Source organism: Gallus gallus, chromosome 15, assembly GCF_016699485.2.
Source record: "Gallus gallus isolate bGalGal1 chromosome 15, bGalGal1.mat.broiler.GRCg7b, whole genome shotgun sequence".
Taxonomy (NCBI): domain Eukaryota; kingdom Metazoa; phylum Chordata; class Aves; order Galliformes; family Phasianidae; genus Gallus; species Gallus gallus.
In genome coordinates this window covers 10,116,135-10,134,877 of record NC_052546.1, presented here as the reverse complement: position 1 = coordinate 10,134,877, position 18,743 = coordinate 10,116,135, and the positions used below count along the sequence as shown (strand labels likewise).

General features: G+C 57.3%; 1 protein-coding gene across 1 annotated transcript; it reads left to right on the top strand.

The window, feature by feature from the left end:
* The first annotated feature begins 9,618 nt into the window (after positions 1-9,618).
* Positions 9,619-18,221, top strand: PRODH (proline dehydrogenase 1). The gene is made up of 14 exons (XM_015275364.4): positions 9,619-9,925; positions 10,007-10,215; positions 14,039-14,073; positions 14,320-14,469; positions 14,552-14,616; positions 14,849-14,965; positions 15,100-15,179; positions 15,434-15,515; positions 15,803-15,895; positions 15,988-16,134; positions 16,248-16,423; positions 16,513-16,611; positions 16,717-16,805; positions 17,583-18,221. Exons 1-14 carry the CDS (start codon positions 9,647-9,649, stop codon positions 17,768-17,770), a joined length of 1,809 nt encoding a protein of 602 aa, XP_015130850.4. The 5' UTR covers positions 9,619-9,646; the 3' UTR covers positions 17,771-18,221.
* Positions 18,222-18,743: the final 522 nt, after the last annotated feature.

Below are 18,743 nucleotides of genomic sequence, written 5' to 3'. Positions count from 1 at the left end.
AGATAATGTTTTGAAATTTATGACATAATTAAGCTATTAATTTAATGGTCTTTATTATTTGGGCTGGAAATACGCAGCGGTTCTCGTCTCGTTCCCTTTATTGAACAACGAGCTCATCATACACACTCATTATGCATTTTCATAAACATTTGATGAACAATAACTGCGAGAAACATAAAATATTGTTTTTGTCCTTCAACTGTAATGACCATATGGAGACACGTTTTGCATTGGAGTCAGCAGTTGTACATCTCCGTTAATAACAGCCCTTGCTATTTTTACTGTTTGCAGCACAAATGCAGCCTTTTATGGGTGTGAGAAGGGGGGAAAGAAGGATTTAATCTGCAGGGTCTTTGGCCGTGATGTGTAAGAGAGATGTGGTGCCCACACTCCCCTGTGACTCAGTGGCAGCTGTACTTACTCAGTATTCTGGGCTGCTTGCTTACAAGATGTCAATTTATGTGTGATCGGAGTGAGCGCTCTGGCTGGGGACATCTCAGGACCCCCGTGCACACACTTAGGTTTGCAAAGACAACATTTTACAAAGCAGCAGAGCAAGGTCTTGCTCTCAAAGCAGGGCTGCTGAGGGCCAAGGGTTTGGGTTTGGGAGCTGGATGCGATGTGGGTCTCTTCAAAATGAGAATATCTGGTGATTCCATGGTTGCCACCCAGCTCACCCCGCTGCCCCCAGGATCCCATCCTTGGGCTGGATTTCAGCACACACTGAGCCAGGAGCCTTCTCTGGTGGGTTTCTATGGCAGCAGCGCCTGGATGCTACAGAAGTGCTTGTAGAGGGTGAATAAAATCCCAGTAGATGATGCCCCATCCCAGAACACCCATCTCTCCTGCACATGGGGGGCTCAAAACCACCCATCAGTAGCCTAGGCTGCGGCACAGCAGAGCCTATGAAACCTGGGGATGGATGTACGTGGAGCTGGGATGCATCTGGTGGAGCATTAATAAAGTTCCTCCTGGGGCAGGACACGGATTCAGACACAACACTTCCCCTCCAGCACCGAGTCCTGGGCCGGTGTCAGCCCTACATGGATTTATGGCTCCTTGTGCTCGTAAATGTCGGCTCGGTGGGTGATGGATGCGGGCACCGGGACGCGCGCCCCTCAACTTCGGGAGATTTCTTTATTTTTCCTGATCTTTTACAGCGGCCATAAAGCAGCTGCTGATTAGTGACGGGTCTTAAAACTTTAGGCAAAAGCTGTCGAAATCAGCTTTAAGTGCTAAGCTTCTCCGAAAGCGGAATGGCTTAGCATGTTCGTTTTGAGGTCGCATCTGTGACGTGTGGCCCTCGGAGCTGCAGCCGTTGCAATGGCAGTTCGGATGAGTTTGGGGTTAGGGGCCAACCCTGCCCCTTTCTGTCCCCTTGGGTGCAGGAGGGACGTGGGTGAGGATGGTGTGTGATGGTGAGCACTGCTGCCTCTCCCAGCAGGAAGATCCTCAGTGGCATCACTCGGGGACAACGTGACCACCATGCAGACCAGGTGCTGCTCCTTGCTCCCAGCTTGGTGCTCCCAAGGGTTGGGCAGCACCAGCAAAGATGTGGAGCCAATAGAATCATAGAATCGTTCGAGTTGGAAGGGACCTTTAAAGACCATGTGGTCCCAGTCCTCTGCAATGAATGGGGCAGAGCTGGGAGGATGCTCCTGGAAGGGCAGTCCTTGTTGTCCCCAGGGCTGCTGGTTCTGGATGTTCATTGAGCGGGCTACCCTCATCATGTTTCTTCATTGAATGTTGACCATAGCTCTGTCTTGAAACAACACATTTCGGGGAGATTTTACATTTAGGGGAGGAAACATCACATTTGGTGGAGGAAATCACCTTCTGGTCCCTCTCACTGTCTTTGGCTGCCTTTCTCCCAGGCTGCCTTTCTCCCAGACAGCAGGTGGGCGTTGGATGGGAGAAGGAAGGGAAGGGTTGATGGATTGGTGGATGGAGGGATGGATGGAGTGACGGAAGGATGGGCGGACAACCCAAATCCATCAGCTCTTCACCAGCTAGAGAGCAAATGTGGCACTTTGGCTCCGTTGCCTCGAGGTGCTGATTGGTCTCTACCCATTCCCATCACACTGTGGGGCAGTGGGAAGGCACCTGGGAGCCGTTCCTGCAGGACGTGGCACGTTCCCTCCCTGCCTGCTGCTTCTCTCAGGAACAGAAGTTAGCAAAGATTTATCACAGCACTAAACCTCGGATTGAGCACATTTGAAAGAAGAACAATTTATTCATCAAAAATACGGCTTCATTTTATCTGCAATTATTCTCAAGTTAAAGCCTCATCCGGCGAGCAGTTGGCTGGATAAACAGCAACTTTTAATGCCTAAACCATCTCATTCTGACATCCCATTGGAAAAAAAAATAAATAAATACAGCAGGACATAACCTACCCAGACAACATTGGAGAGTTCCATGGCCTTTTTTCTTCTGCCAGAAAATGGTGAGATTGGGAATGTAAGGTGGAGGCAGCCATTGCAGCCTTAATCCTGACCAACATGGAAGGACTGGTTGGGCGTCTGTGGAAGTGGCATCACATGGAGGACAGCAATCACAGGCCACGCGGTTCATTGGTTTGGATGTTTAAACAAAGAAAGCATCCCCAAAGGAAAGACTGCTGGATGCAGAAACATAAACTGAACAAACCCATGGTGATGCTTTACCACCAGCAAGAGACCCTTAGGGGAGCCATCCTAAGGAAAAAATAGACAGGAGTGTGTGTGAAGTTACTAAAAGAGTCTATTAGAGGTGCAGAGCAGCTAAACATCCTGACGCAGAGGAACCATGGGGCAACAGTAAAAGACCAGTATTGCTGCATCAGGAGCACTTTAGTGTCCTGAAAATCAAAAAGGAATCCTATAAAAATGGGAATGAGAGCAGAAGGGTGAGTGTAAAGGGATAGTGAGTGCACGTGGGTGTAGCACGAGAAAGGCTGAGTGAGCGGCAGGCAGCAAGGAGATAGAAGGCAACAGCAGGAGCTCCAGAAATGCACTGGAAGGATAATGGAGAGAAAAGAGGTTCGACACTCGTGTGTTGTTGTGCAGAGGGGATGCAAAGAGAGTACGTGGAGAGGGCTGCAGAGAGCAGCGCCTTCCTCACCGCGTGAGCAGTTTCTAGGGCAGTGAGCACCAGTGAGGGATGGGAGCCGGGGCCAGGAAGGAAGCACTTACAGGATGCTGAGGTAAGCTCAATCTGTCTGAGTAGTCAGGGATCGAGCAAAATTACCCTGGAAAATACAAGCAACCTCTGAGCTGCTGGCACTGGTTTGTGACAAATGTTGAAGGCTCGAGAGATCCTTCAGAAGCACAGCATCTCTATGTAGCAAAGAGAAAACAAGGGGAGGGAAAGGATGGGGAGTTACAGATCAGACCTCCTGTCTTCAGTTCTTTGAAACACTCTGGGGAGAGCCCCAGCCTCCTTATCCAGGAAGACCTTCTCCATAGGGCACCCCAAACAGCTCCTCTCCGGGCAGCCCAGCCAATGGCAAGTGTTTGGATTCACCCCATTTGCTTCCTCATTTCTCCAGCCATTGCTAACACCTGAAAAAAAAACAAATCCCCATTTTCCAAAATAATTACTACAGAAAACCAAAATTACAACATCTCAGAGCCCAGCAGTCTGGCTGCAGCGCGTCTGCCCAATGGTTTGGATCAGGAGGAAGGCTGCAATGGTTCTTTGGAAGGAGGGGGGCAAAAAGGAGAAAGAGGGAAAGAAAGGAAGAAGGGAGGAAGGAAGGGAGGAAGGGAGGAAGGGAGGGAGGAAGGAAGGAAGGAAGGAAAAGAAAGAAAGAAAGAAAGAAAGAAAGAAAGAAAGAAAGAAAGAAAGAAAGAAAGAAAGAAAGAAAGAAAGAAAGAAAGAAAGAAAGAAAGAAAGAAAGAAAGAAAGAGAAAGAAAGAAAGAAAGAAAGAAAGAAAGAAAGAAAGAAAGAAAGAAAGAAAGAAAGGAGAAGAAAAGGAAGGAGAAGAAAAGGAAGGAGAAGAAGAGAAGAGAAGAGAAGAGAAGAGAAGAGAAGAGAAGAGAAGAGAAGAGAAGAGAAGAGAAGAGAAGAGAAGAGAAGAGAAGAGAAGAGAAGAAAAGAAAAGAAAAGAAAAGAAAAGAAAAGAAAAGAAAAGAAAAGAAAAGAAAAGAAAAGAAAAGAAAAGAAAAGAAAAGAAAAGAAAAGAAAAGAAAAGAAAAGAAAAGAAAAGGAGGCAGCTTTTATTTTTAGCAATTGTAGCAGCCAAATCGTTGTCAGGCCGTCTGTGCTCTGCTGAGCAACACCGCAGCGTTGGGCACAGCCAAGAAGAGCTTTCTCATAGAGCAAAATGTCACGATGTAACCAGCTTTAATCACAATCCCAGCACCCTTCATGGAAAAAAGTGCCAAGTTTGGGACAAGGTGTGTATTGTTTAGCATCTCCGTTGTTCATGTGTTCCAGTAAGAGGCGGGGAAATGTGGCTCTGGGCCCAAATTGTTGCTGCCTTTGGGAAGACTCCAAGTTCCCCCCTGGTGCCCTTTGGTGAGGCTGGGCAGACAAAAGGGGGTCTGGAGGAGTGGATCGTCTTTTCCACCACCCACCACCACCCAACTTTGCCCTTCACAACTGTCAAGAAACAGTCTACATTGCTTTATTTCCCTTTGGATTTGGGGGGATTTTTATTTTTTTTGGTCTTGGACATTTGCTCCATCTTCCCAGAGCTCACGATACAGACTGCTGAGGGTGAAGGTGACCCATTGCCAGTCTCTGCCCAGGGCCACCCAGCACAGGCTGTGAGTGCCTCCAGGGATGGAGGATGGGGGTCTCTGCAGTGCCTCAATCCTTGACAGATTCACTCCAGTGTGCCCACATCTCTCTTATACTGGGTTAAAAATGGTCTGTTGCACCAGAACTGGGTGCAGCACTCTAAATGCCATTTTGTTCATCTTTAAAATCGTGGTTCTCCAACAGACACTCGCATTCACTCCAGGGCGCTGGGAGGAGCAGGCAGCAAGTGCAGGCAGCAAAGGATTTGCTGAGCCCGTCCTTGACACCAGCTCCCAAGCACATCCAGAGAGAATTTATTGCTCCAGGTCCCTCATAAATGCCAAGCTGGTGTGTGATGGATGGGCTGGGCTGGGACACTCACTGCTGCAGCTCCTGCAGCTGTCCCAGGGAGCAGCAATGAAGCACCACCACTATCTGGATGGGGACGGGGCACACAGAGCAGGGCCTGGCAAGGGGCATCCCCGCATCAACCAGCACAGCACATCCCTGGGCCAAAGCTGAGCGACCTGCTTAGGACTGCTGGGCACAGCTGCACATCCTCAGCTCTCACTCCCAGCACACACGGATGCACGCACGCCCTCATGCCCTGCCCTGTATGCGCTCACACCCACTGCCCTGCACTCCCATCCCATGCACATAAAGGCATCATTGGAGCAAGCAGATAGCGTGATTCAGAGGAGGGCTGCGGTGGGAGACGGGCAGCTCCGAGCAACGCTCAGCCCCCGGCTGCCCGAGGGGCACGACGAAGAGACGGGCAAGCAGAAGCCGCTCTGGGATTGCAACATTCGCCATTTCAGCAATACGGGAACCCCACAGCCTCGCTGTTCGTAGGGTACTGTCGGTAAAACACCCCGTGCTCCCTACGCCGTGCCCAACGGAGGGTACGGTGGGCTCCTGTGTGCCGGCACCGCCCCAGCACCGCCCCAGCACCGCCCGGCTCCCACTCTCAGAGCCGGTCCTGGCGGGCGGAGCCGCAGCGCCACCGAGCGGCCACACCGCGCTCCCACCGCCCGCCGCCCCCGTTCGTCCCCCGGGCCGGGAAGGGAAACACGACCCCTTCCGTGGTTCCGTCCCTCGCTCCTCGCATGGAACATAGCCCGGATGGAGTAAAACCACCGAGCAGATCCCGAAAGAGCAGAAGCCAAAGTGTCGGCCAGCGGCGGCACCGCTGTCAGTTCTGCCTGCCAAGTCCTGCCTGGATCTTGTCCCGCTTCACCCTTTAGGGTTGAAATTTTCCATCCTCGAGTCTTTTTCTTTCCAAGTCTCAGTGAAAGCAGCCAGGGCACGAGGAGTGCTGAAACCAGGACGAGCAAACACCCTGAGGTCTGCCGGAGGATGGTGTTTTGTGGGAGCTGTGGGTGAGATGCAAACGAATGGGAGCTCACAGCGAGCAAGCTCACGGTTTTCCAGCTGTATCAGCACCTCTGGTGAGAGAAAATGGCCTTGTTTGGCCTGTGTTAGGAAATACAAAGTCAGTCACTCCAGTGGAAAGCTGTCACATTGCCAGCTTGTGGAGCAGGGGCTTGGAGTGCTGCCTCCCTCCATCCCCAGGAAAACCTGAAGAACATGGGCTGGTGACATGGAGAGGTGATTTGAGTTCTCATCCACTCCAATGCGAGATCAGGGGCAGCTGCCAGCCGCGCTGCACGTGGGCTCCATCCAGGACTCCTCTTTGCCCCATGCTCCTGCAGGAATGTCACTCCCCCGTGGCAGTGGGAACACGAGAGACGTGCAAAGTTTCCTGCAAAGCATTTGCCTGTGAGAAGGAGGGCAGGAAAACAACAGCAAAAAGAGAACAGAATGGCTTGTCCCCTTTCACTGCAGGCATCTCCATAGTGAAAGGGGAAAGGGAGCATTTTCTTCCTTCTTTTTTCCCACTGGAAGAGAAGCCCAAGGGCCACTCAGCACTAGCTGCTCTCAATTAAATATATGGAAAGTTAAGAAGCCAAACCAAGTGGCACTTCGTTACAGAGATTCATCAGGTCCAGTTGCATGCCAGGCATGGATTCATGATGATGAACCCGCCTGCCGAGGGGAGCGTGGTGGGCACTGAGACTCTGCGAGCCCAAAGGTTTCGCTGTGTCTGCAGCAGCCCTCAGATCAATGAGGTTTTGCTGAGCCACGTCTCTGCTTCCCGAGGCACCGTAATTAAGGGTGTATTTTTAGCAAAACAAGACGCCACGTTCGTCAATAAGGAACAGCCCTGTTCTCAAGGGCAAAGGTGGCTCCAGTTAACCTGCCTCAGCCTGGAGATGGCTGCTGTCCCTCAGTGACACCTGGCTGCTCCTGGATGCTGCACGCCCACACACCCCACACCGGGGCTCTGCACCCTGCAAGGGGCTGCGCAGTGCAATGCGGGGCTCTGTGGCAGCAAACCCATGGGAGGATGCCCGGCTCCCATCCAGCTGCCTCAAACCCCATCACTCTCCCTTCCCTCACTGTTTTCCCAGGAAAGCTCCCCAGTGTGAGGTGTTTGAATCATTTAGGATGGGCTAAAACAGAGCTGTCTCCCTTCCAGGCGCTCTGGCATCCCGGCTCAGTAAACAACCCCTTGCCACAGGAGGCAGCCCGGAAAAAAAAAGGCTTTTTAAGCTTATTCCCCAGACCCTGCTTCTACAGAAGCCTTCCAGCGCATTCATTTCTAGGCTGCAAGTGCAGAGAAATGGCTTCAGGCATTCACTCACTTTTCTTCCTCCTTCCTGAGGTGGGCCATCTCAGCTTCACCCCCCAAGCCAGGATGGTGGAAAATGAGAGGGACTCCCTGTCTCAGCCCCAGCAGCCCCTTATGTAGCACCGTGTTGGGCCTCAGAGCTGTGTGCAGGCCTTGGGCAGGGATGGTGGGAGGGTTGAGGAGAAAAGAGGGTGGGATGAGGGTGAAGAAGAAGGATGGAGGTGGAGGAAGATGACACGGCCAAGGTCATTGACAAAATGGGTGCTCCAGCTTTCTATGTATTGCTTTATTTTAGCAATCAGCCCCGGTATAACCTCCTCACTCCCCAGTCCCATCAGTATTTGCACCCCCAAGAAGGTGCAGGAGCCCCCACAGCTGCTGGAAGGGCGCCTGGAAGCTTCCACTGCCTGGACATAGCCCTATATCATGAACCTCTGACACCATGGCCACCAGCATGGGGACGAAACACTTGGCCATCTCTAGGCATCGTCTTGTCCACGCGGCTGCTGAAGGGCCAACAGAGCACAGTGCCCAGGATCACACCCAGGCAGCTTTGGAAGATCTCCAAGGAGACCCCAGGAGCTCTCTGTGCAACCCGTGCCAGTGCTCAGCCACCAGCACCACGCTGAGGTGCTGCTGATGTTGAAAGAGTCCCAGTTGGTGCCCATGGTCTCTTGTCCCAGCGCCAGGCACCATCCCCTCTGTACCTCCCTGCAGGTATTGAGGGACATGGAGGGGATGCTCAGAACCCCCTCATCTGCAGGCTGAACAGGCCCAGCTCTCAGTCTCCCATAGGAAAGGTGCTTCAGGCCCTTCATCATCATCACAGCCCTTTGCTCTCTCCTGTTTCCAGGGCTCCCTTGCACTGCAGAGCCCAGCACCATGCCCAGCATCCCAGCTGTGGCCTCCCCAGAGCAGATCAGGACAGGGGTAACCTCAGCTTGCTGGATCACCTCAATTTGCTGGCATATCAACCACCACCGAAACCAAGGAGCAGTGAATTCCAGCTCCCCAGTCCCCCTTCCCAAGTGCCACCAGCGGCTGCTGTAACTTGTTGCCATCTGTTCTTTTCACTGTGTCAGAAAGCTTCTCAGCCGAGCGCCAGCCCATGAAATATGCATGCTGTGTCCTCCCATTTCCAAACCGCCTTCCCCTCCTGCACTAAATCCCCTTCTCGCCTATTTGTCTTGCCTTCAGATGTGTTTCTTCACATCTTATGGCCTCCCGGGCCATCAATAAGAGACACTTCCCAGCCCAGAGCTGATTGCTGAGCATCGCACCGCAGCCATCCCGCCACAAGCACCCGGATCTGCATTTCCATCTGAATGTTTGGGGGGTTTCTTTTTCAGACCTTGGTCTTTTGTGTCCAGATCTGAGCGTAAAGCTACGTGGAAAACTCAGAGCTGAGGCTTCACATCGCAGCTTTGAAGGGATTATTTCACTCCGAGGCCGTAAAGCAACGCAACAAAGGCACGGAAGGAAACGGGTGCTTTTTCATCGCCAGTATTTTGCCTATCCCTGCCCAGAGCGATGCCCTCCTCCGCCTCCGTGCCTTCAATACGGAGTCCCGGCCGAGCCCGCAGGCTGCGCTGAGCATCGCCGGGCGCCAGATGGCACTTTGGGGCCGGCAGGAGGTTGGCCGGCTTCCTGCGCGATCCTACACGGCGAAGCGGGCGGGGAGCGGTGCCCGTAACCGCGCTGCGCTGCCAGGAGCCCGGCGTGGGGAGTGCGGGGAGGGAGCGGCGGGGGACGGGGGGGGGGGGGGGGGGGGGGGGGGCGGGGGGGTTCACCCAGCAAGAATGGGGCTGCACGGAGCCCAGAGAGCACCCTGACCCCATGTTGGAGGAGCAAAAGGCGGGGTCCGCGCTGACACCCATCCCGCTGGCGGGACATCCCGCACCGGAGGCGACAATCCCCCCCCGGGGACTGTTGCGAGAGTTCGGAGATCCCTTAAGGAGATTCCTTTAGCCCGCCCCGAGGGGTTGGGGCCACCCACGCCCTCGCACATCCGCCCCCCCACCCCCCCCCCCATCCCCCCTAGGGGCACTGGGCTCCCTTCCAACCCTCCCCCCGACCCTTCCCAGCTCCGAGGGGAAGCAGCGGGCAGGACATGGGGCGGAAAGCCGGCCCCCAAGCCCAGGCCCGTGCCTGCGGGAGCCCGGCGGGGCGGTGCCGGGCGGGACGTACTTAAGGCGGCGGCGTCGCGGGCGGGCGGCTCCGCAGCGCCCATGGCTCTACCGAGCGCCGTGCGGGCGCTCCACGCCTCCGCCGCCCGCGTGGGCGCCCCGCGCTCCGTTCCCCGCGGGGCCGCCCCACCGCTACCGGCCAGCGGGAAGGGGGGAACGCGGCCGGTACCGCCGCCGGTCGCCCCGCGGGGTGCGGCCCCCACCGTGGATTTCGGGGACCCGCAGGAGGCGTTCCGCAGCAAAAGCAGCGCCGAGCTGCTGCGGGGGCTGCTGGTGTTGGGGCTGTGCGCCGTGGGACCGCTGGTGGAGCACAACCGAGAGGTGGGTGCCGGGGACCGGGGAGGGTGGGAGAGGGCGATGCCGGGCTGCGGGTGCCGGCGCTGAGGTTCCGATGTCCCGCAGCTGCTGCAGCTCGGGAAGCGGGTGCTGGGCCAGGCGCTGTTCGAGCGGCTGATGAAGATGACCTTCTACGGGCAGTTCGTGGCCGGGGAGGACCAGGAGGCCATCAAGCCTCTCATCCGGCGGAACCGGGCCTTCGGAGTGGGCGCCGTGTTGGACTACAGCGTGGAGGAGGACCTGAGCCCCGCTCGGGCCGAGCGCCAGGAGCTGGCGTGAGCGCGGGGCGGCGGGAGGGCTGCGGGAGGTGGAGGGCGCGGGAGTTGGCCGCGACGCGATTGGCTCCGAGCGCCCATCCCCCCCGCTCCTATTGGCTGAAGGACGCTTTGCGTCACCTCCCCGCCTCCCGCGGCGCGCCCCGGCCCCCGGCATCGCCCCCCGGTGCCGCCCCCGACGTTTCCCGTCTGCTTCCCCAGATTCCCACCCCGCTTCCCCCCATTTCCACCCCCCTCTCCCGCCCTTCCCCATCCCCCTTCCTCCCTCCCCCCGTATTTCACCCCATTTTCCTGTTGGCAACGTGCAGTGCTGTCCCCCCACCCCCCATCCCTCCCGGCGGCACGCAGCTGCGCTGCCCTGCAGGGCTAAAAACACCTCCCGAAACTCCGTGCTCGGAACGGGTGGGTGCTTTCCGAGCAGCTGTTCTCCCCACCCAACCCCCCCCCCTGCAGCCTTATCTCTGCCCCGCACCCAGCGCTGCCTGTCGGACAGCTATCGCAGCGCTGCTGGCCCTGGGGGTGACGCGTTAGCAGCTGATCCCCGTGTGCTTCCCCGGGCACGCAGCCGTGGCACGAGTTGCTATCCGAGCCGTGCTCGGCATCCTAATGGAGTGTGAGCAGCCCGTAACGAGGGGGGGGGGGGGGTAACAGCGCTGCCGTTTCTGCTGTCCTTGTGCCGGCTGTGCCTGTGCTTAGTGCTGCTGCCCTTAGCACTGAAGGCTTTCTGCACCCATTCCCTACCTCCTCCTCCATGCGTTCAGGCTCTGCTGCCCCCCTGCCCTCCCCCGGTGCAGGTTATAGGGCTGCTGCTGCCATGGGGCTCCCAGCCAGAAAGCTCTGTGCCCCCCACTGTCACCCTGCCTGAGCCCGCTGGGTGCCACGCCAGCCATGGAGGCACATAGCAGCTGCAGGCGGTGTGTCTGTGGCCTCCTGATGCCATCTGCTGTTGAAGCGCGGTGCAAAGCCTATAGCAGCAGGCTGCGTGGAAACACCCTTGTGCTTCCCCCCCCCCCACCAAAAAAATGCTCCTCGTGGCTGATTTGCAGCAACACGGCACAGGCAAGCACTGGCTGAGCCCATGTCCTGGCGTGCCCGCAGCCAGCTCAGTCCTGCCCTGCCCAGGCTTGTGTTCTGCACCCTGCCAGCTTGCCACGGGTGTCCTCCAGGTGCCACTGTGAGCACCAAAGTCAGGTCACGGTGCCACAGCCAGGGGAAGGTCCCTGCAGGCAGCGCTGGTGGGTGTGGGATGGGGCACGGGTGGGCAGTGCTGCAGGCAGGTGGGGCTTTGCTCCATGGGAGGAGGGAGTGGAACAGTGCATGAGGAGCCAGGTGGGGGCTGAGCTGATGTGGGCAGGGAGGCTCCTGCCCTGCGGTAGGGGTTCCTCATTCCCAGTGGCCCTTCCAGTGGAGCCGGGTGCCAGGGCATGCTGCACATTAGGGTGCTTTCTGTTTGGCCTTCGCAGGGAGGTGCTGCTGCAGTCCTGGTGCTGTGTGCAGGAGCACAAGCTTGGAGGATTCTCTGCCAAGTGCTTCATTTGATTCCTCCCTAAGCAGTTTTAGATTTTGCCCATAGCTTGAGTGAGGGCTTCCTGTGACCACGAGGCTTGCCTTGAATGTGGTCACTGAGGAATAGCTTCTCCTTTGCGTTTTATTTGTCCTCTCTGTCAGACCCACCTCCTGCTGATGGGGCAAAGCAAGCAGTCTCATGGCAGCCTCCAGCCTGAAATGCATTGCCACCTGTACCTTATTTCTGACGAGGGCACCCTTGTGCTTCCCCTGAGATAGTGCATCTGAGCCCAAGCCAAAAATCCCTGGAAGCCCAATTCTACAGTGTTGGCCACATCGCCATGCACAGCCACCCAGCAGGCTGGTGCTCCCTGCACTGCTGCATTAACTCTTCCTTCATAAAGCAGATTGGTGTCTGCTCATTTGCACGCTTTGGTCCCAGGACATCCTGCAGGTGAAGGATCTTTGGATCTTTGCACCCAACTGGTGCTTTGTGCAGGGCCTGGTATGTGCAGGGCTGGTGATACCTGCATGCCCTGAGCTTACCCAGGGCTGAGCATGCCTTGCAAAGGGTTGCTTTGCTTCCAGGAGTGCTTGGGCAGTGCTCAGAGATGCTTCCTGCCCCCATGGTCTGGTATAAGCTACTTCAGCTGGGCTAAGTGGCATTTGGGTGTTGTGGGAATGGCTCTGCTTGCCAAAGCTAACACTACAAAGAAAGCAGCTGATGTCCAGGAAGGGCTATTTCTTCAGCTGGAAAGAGCTTCCTCTATTTTGTTTTGATGCAGGACAATAAAGCGAGCACCATGGCACTGCTTTGAATGCCCCCCCCCCCCTGGGGATGGAGGGTTCAGTGCAGTCATGCAGCAGGAATGCTGCTGGGAAGGGTGTGTTTGTCTTCAGGAACACAAACCACTTCAAATTCAAGGGGTGTTTGCTGATAACTGAGCTGCATAGGCCAGAAGGGCTGTGCCAGTGCTGCTTGTCCCCAGCATACAGGTGCTGGATCATGGTGTGCTCAGGGCTGCAGAACTGTCCTGCCTGCACTGAGGGCATCTTGAAGCCATCAGGGCTTTGCTGTTGCATCTTTCTTTCATGTTCTGGAGCAGCAAGGTTCCTGACCTGTCCCAGGGGCACCACAGTCACAGAGCAGAAAGCCAAGGGCACAGCAGGTTGTGGCACAGCTCCCACTGAGCTGCGGTTCACATGAGGCTTTGCTGTGCTCTGAGCTGCCCCAGGGAGCCTCCAGCAGGAGGAAAGGGCTTTGTTTGTGCTTCCAGCAACTCCTAATCCCTGTCACAGGGTTCCCACGTGGGTGCTGCTTTGCCCAAGCTCCCTGGTGGGGCTCCCGTGTTGGTGGCATGGCCAATCTGAGGCAGTGACACCGGGGCTGTGCAAAGCAGATATCTCCTGGGAGGAGATGGCTCTGGGCTGCCTTCCAGGGGCTCCTCCATCAGACCTGTGTCTGTGGGCTGGGTGCAGGAGGACAGCGAGGAGGCTTAGCTGCTTGAGCTCCAGCAGGAACTCATGACTTGGGCACCAGCCCAGGCTGACAGAGCCCTGCTATCTCTGTGACAAAGGGCTCAGGCTTGAAATTACATCCGAGGTTGGCTGGGGTTGGGGCTGAGCCTTGTTTGTAAGCGGTTGGCTGGTGCTGAGGTGCAGTGGAGTGGGGCAGCTGAGCGGCAGTGGGGCTGTGGGACCCATGGCTGGGTGCAACTCGCTCTGCTCAAGCTCTTTGCTTTATGGTCTGGCAGTGGGATGAGGTTTGGTGTTTCCACAGTTTGAGGGCCGTAGTGATCATGGAATCATGGAATTGTTAAGGTTGGAAAAGACCACTAAGGTCCCCAAGTCCAACCCCAGCCCACCCCCACCGTGTCCACTGACCACATCCCTCAGTGCCACATCTCCATGGCTCTGAACACCTCCAGGGATGGTGACCCCACCACTCCCTGGGCAGCTGTGCCACTGCATCACCTCTCTTTCAGAGAAGAAATGTTTCCTGATATCCAACGTGAGGTGGAACACCCAGCCCCACCATGGATGGCCTTGTCCTTTCCATGTGGGGTGGGCCAAGGTCCAGAGCATCCTCCCTGTGTGCCCCTTAGCAAATGCTGTCTTGGGTATTGAAGCCTCTTTGCTTTCCATGAGAGGATTTGGGGCACCTGAGCTGCCAACAGAGTGGCGTTGGCCCTGTTAGCAATGGGATGGCAAGGGAAGAATAGGGTGTAGTGCCAGGCCTTGGGGCTGCCCTGGCCACCGGTGTGTGGCTGCAGGGTGCTGCTGGCCTGGTCCTCACCTTCCCTGTTTCTCTTCTTAGCTCCTGCACCTCTGCAGCCGAGAAGGAGCCAGGAGGTGAGTGATGGCCTCTCCTGCTCTCAGCAGATAGCGCCTGGCTGAAGGCCCAGCTGCTCCAGGCACCTGGGGGAAAGACTCATTCCTCCTCCGTGAGTTGGAGGAGGAATGTTGAGGTTCTCAGCTGATCCCACTCCTCTGCAAATTGGGATCCCTGGGGGCTCTCGTGAGGTCTGAGGAAGGAAGCAGGAGCTGGTAGGGTTCAGCAGGGGCTGTGGGGCACATCTCTGCCCTCTTCCACCCCAGGAGCAGAGCGGAGGGAGAAGCAATTCCGTGCCCATCGTGGCTTTGGGGATCGCCGTGATGGAGTTGTGAGCGCGCGCACCTATTTCTATGCCGATGAGGCCAAGTGTGATCAGCACATGGAGACCTTCCTGAGCTGCATCGATGCATCAAGTAAGTCTTCTGAGTGTCCCTATGTGCCCGGAGACACCAGGGACCCTGCCCCAGCCAGCCCTGCCCCTGTGGTTCTTTCCAGGTGGCAGCTCAGAGGACGGCTTCTCGGCCATCAAGCTGACAGCACTGGGCAGACCTCAGTTCTTGGTGAGTGCTCATGGGGGTGGGTGGGGTGGGTCGGGTCAGAGGGAGGACTGTGGGTGCTTTGGGGTGCCTGAAGCCCCCTAGGGGATGGCCTCAAGCTTTGGGAGCACACAAAGGGGTCCCAATGTTGGGAGCACGGGTGCTTTGTACCAGGCTATGTTCTCCCGCTATGGGGTCAGGGTCTGTCTGTGGGGCTCTGAGCCCAGGCAGCTCACCCTGAGCTCCGTCCTTGCAGCTGCAGTTCTCAGAAGTGCTGGTGAAGTGGAGGCGGTTCTTCCACCAAATGGCTGCAGAGCAGGGCCAGGGCGGGCGGGCAGCGCTGGAGATGAGGCTGGAGGTGGAGAAGCTGCAGGTGAGCAGCGGTGAGGCTGTGCTGCTGGGGGTTGGGGGGGCTGACTGTTGGGGATGTGCTGCAGGAGGGGTCCTGGACCCCACAGTCCTGGGGGTCTGGCTGTGCCTTGGCACTGATGCTCCTTTTGGTGGCAGGAGGCCCTGGCCAAGCTCGGCGTCGCAACCAAGGCAGAGAGCCAGCACTGGTTCACGGGCGAGAACGTGGGGGAGAGCGGGTAAGCTGTCCACAGCCTCTAGGGTGCTGTGGGGGTGGTGGTGGTGCTGGGACCTGGGCCAGCCCCACTGTGACACTGGGCAGATGGGCAGCAGCAAGGGGAGATAGCCAAAAGCCATTGTTGACTTGTTGTGGCAACCAGGGGCTCTCAAAGCAGACAAGCTGGGTCAGGGTGCCACTTGCAGCTGGTTTGCTGGTGGGGTGGGAACCGGTAGAGACCCCATCACCAACACAGACCTGACTTCCCACCCACAGCACTGTGGATCTGCTGGACTGGAACAGCCTGATCGACAGCCGCACCAAGCTCTCCAAGCTGCTGCTCGTCCCCAACATCAAGGTGTGTGTGTGTGTGTGCTTCAGCCAGGCTCTGCCCACCAAGCAGCTCTGCAGCGGGGACACTGCCGGTGTGACGCAGCTCATCCCTGTCCTGGGGTGTGAGGTTGCCCTCCTCAGACCCTGCATGGCTTCTGGAGTCCCACACTGACCTGCTGCATGCAGCTGGTGGGCTGGGCACCCCACGTGCTGCACTGGTTGGGGGGTGTTGGGGGTGGGCTCCCCAGGGCATTTGTCTCCCTGTTAGTGCTGCTGTGCCAGGCGGTGCTGAATGGGCTCTCCTCATTTCAGACCAGGCAGCTGGAGCCTCTGCTCTCACACTTCACCGAGGAGGAGGAACTGCAGATGAAAAGGATGCTGCAGCGGATGGACGTCCTTGCCAAGGTGTGGGGGAGGTGGGGGCAGGCGCTGCTGCCACCGATGGGGACGCATGGCAGGCAGCCTCAGCAGCCCTCCGTGCCTCCTTCACCCCGCAGAGAGCCACAGAGACGGGCGTGAGGCTGATGGTGGATGCAGAGCAGAGCTACTTCCAGCCAGCCATCAGCCGCCTCACCCTGGAGATGCAGCGCCGCTTCAACAGGGAACGGGCCGTCATCTTCAACACCCACCAGTGCTACCTGAAGGTGAGGCAGGGGATGGAGTGGATGGATGGATTGGTGGTGCTGTGAGCCGTTCGGTGTGGCTTTGGGGGTGGCTGGTGGCACTGGTTTGGTGACCCTGGGCCGTCTCCGCCCAGGAGGCTTATGATAATGTGAGTGTGGACGTGGAGCTGTCGCGCCGGGAAGGCTGGCACTTTGGCACCAAGTTGGTGCGTGGAGCCTACATGGAGCAGGAGAGGGAGAGAGCAGCGAAGATTGGCTACGAGGATCCCATCAACCCCACCTATGAGAAGACCAATGAGATGTACCACAGGTAGGGGACGCCCCCACCCTGCTCCTGCCTCCCTCCCCAGCGGGATGGGGGCGCGCAACCTCACCACGTGGCCCCGTGCTGCCCTGCAGGTGCCTGGACTACGTACTGGAGGAGATCAAGCACAGCCGGAAAGCCAACGTCATGGTGGCAACTCACAATGAGGACACGGTCAAATTCACCCTGCGCAGGTGGGGGCTGGTGGGGTGGGGTCAGTGTTGGGTGCCCAGTCCCTGCTCTGCACACAGGGCATAAAGGGTCTCTGCTCTCCCTTAACATCGAGGCTTGGCTTGCAGGATGATGGAGCTTGGGATCCATCCTTCAGAGAAGAAGGTCTGCTTTGGGCAGCTGTTGGGCATGTGTGACCAGATTACCTTCCCCTTGGGTGAGTGCTGCACCTCCAGCACCTGGCAACAGCAGGATGTGGCTCCTGTCCCATTGTGTCACCCCAGGGTCTCCCTGAGCAGCTGCTGTGGGGTTTGAAGGCAAGATGGAGCCAGGCTGTGGGTTGCTGGCAGACTGGCTGAGGAACCATCCCAGTCTCCAGAACCCAAGGCCAGGGGAGCAGTGCAAAGCAGACTGGGCGGTTGTCCAGCGTGGATGCTGCTCTGTCCTGGAGTTCCCCCAGTAAGCAGGGCTTGGCTCTGGGTCCTCAGCCTCCTCTGGTCATGCTGGAAAAATGTGTTAACTTGATGTTTCTGGTTGAATGCTTCTTGAATTGGCCCGTCCCTCCCTGCCGGCATTCCCAGGGCTGCCGGTGACCTCGGCGCTCTCTCCTTGGCACCTTCCCAAATCCCTGTGCAAAGCAGGGAGGGGACAGACTGCTGTGTTCCACCCCCCCCCCCCCCCCCACCTCTGTACTGGGCAGGCTCCCTGCGTCTGGCCAGAGATGCTCCCAGGCTTCCTGTGGGTTGCTCAATCCCATCCTCCAGCCCTGACATGCTGGGCTCACCCTACTCCCCCCACCCCTGCCCCACACACACAGAGGCAGGGAGCTGGGCTGGCAAATGGGGCATCCCTGTGTCCCCAGCCCTGGCTGTCTACAAATCACCACTGCTACCTGGAGTGCTCTGGGTTGCATCCTTGCCCTTGGTCACAGCAGTGCCAGTGGTGCCTTGAAGGGTCTTCGGGGCACTTCCATGCTCTCCCTCTCTCCTTCCAGGTCAGGCTGGCTTCCCTGTCTACAAGTACGTGCCCTATGGCCCGGTGGATGAGGTGCTGCCCTACCTGTCCCGCCGTGCCCAGGAGAACAGGGGCTTCATGCAGAGAGCCAACCAGGAGCGAGACCTGCTCTGGAGGGAGTTCAAGAGGCGACTTTTTGCAGGCACCATCTTCAGCACCAACCCCTGACCCCTGCAGGACCCAGCCTGTGTCCGGCAGTGGGGCTCTTCTGCCTTCGTGTTAACCACTAACCCAGCCTCCCCTACCTTGTTCTGTTGCTGTTTTTCCTCCTGAGGCCTTTGCCTGAGGGGGAGATGTTCTCTTACTGCTGTATAACCACATCCTCCTTCTGGAGGCCACTACTGTAGGACTGTCTAGCTGGCTGTGCCCTGAGTGATGTCCCTCTGCTGTTCTTTGCAGAGCCAAAGTTCCACAGGCTCTCAGTGCCTTGTGGCCGTGCCAGCCCTGGGGCACCTATCGTGGGGATAGGATCTACCCTGCTATGTCCCTATGCTGTCCTGTGAGGCCAGGGCAGCGCTGTGTGCCAGAGAGCCAGGAGTTGGGCTCCGGCTCAGCTCTGCCAAGCACTGGATTTGCAGCAAATGGCAATGATTAAAGCACTGCTGCTCTTGTTCCTCGAGTCAGTGGATAACGTTGGGTTCTGCGCCGCTTCCCTGCTAGCAAAAGCTGGGGGTGCTGCAGCCTGCTTTCTTGCAAGGGTGCTGGATGCAGCAGCAGGGGGAGTTGCAAGGCAGGGAGCCCACGCCGTGCAGCAGCCATCGCAGCAGCTGTACTCCAATGCTGGGAGAGGTCCGAGCACACGTGAGCAGGGGATCCTTCCAGGGAGCAGAGCCTGGCTGCGTCCCTGCCGGATGGTGCTGAGTGCTCCAGGGGCCACCACACGGGTCCTTCCCCAGGAAACAGCTGCAGGGAGTTCTTGAACTGCTGACAAAATGGCATATTTTTCCTTTGCTTTGTGTTTGGAAATGCTATAACGCTGGGGTTCCTCTCTCTTTCTTTTGCTGGTGTTTTCCATAACATGGTGCAGTAGGAGGAGAGCACCTGGCAGGGCAGCTCCAGCCCAGAGCCTGGAAAAGGAACTGCAGAGAGTTGGAATAGAGAGCTCTGAGTTGGGCTCATCTGAGCCCATCACCTGCAACCT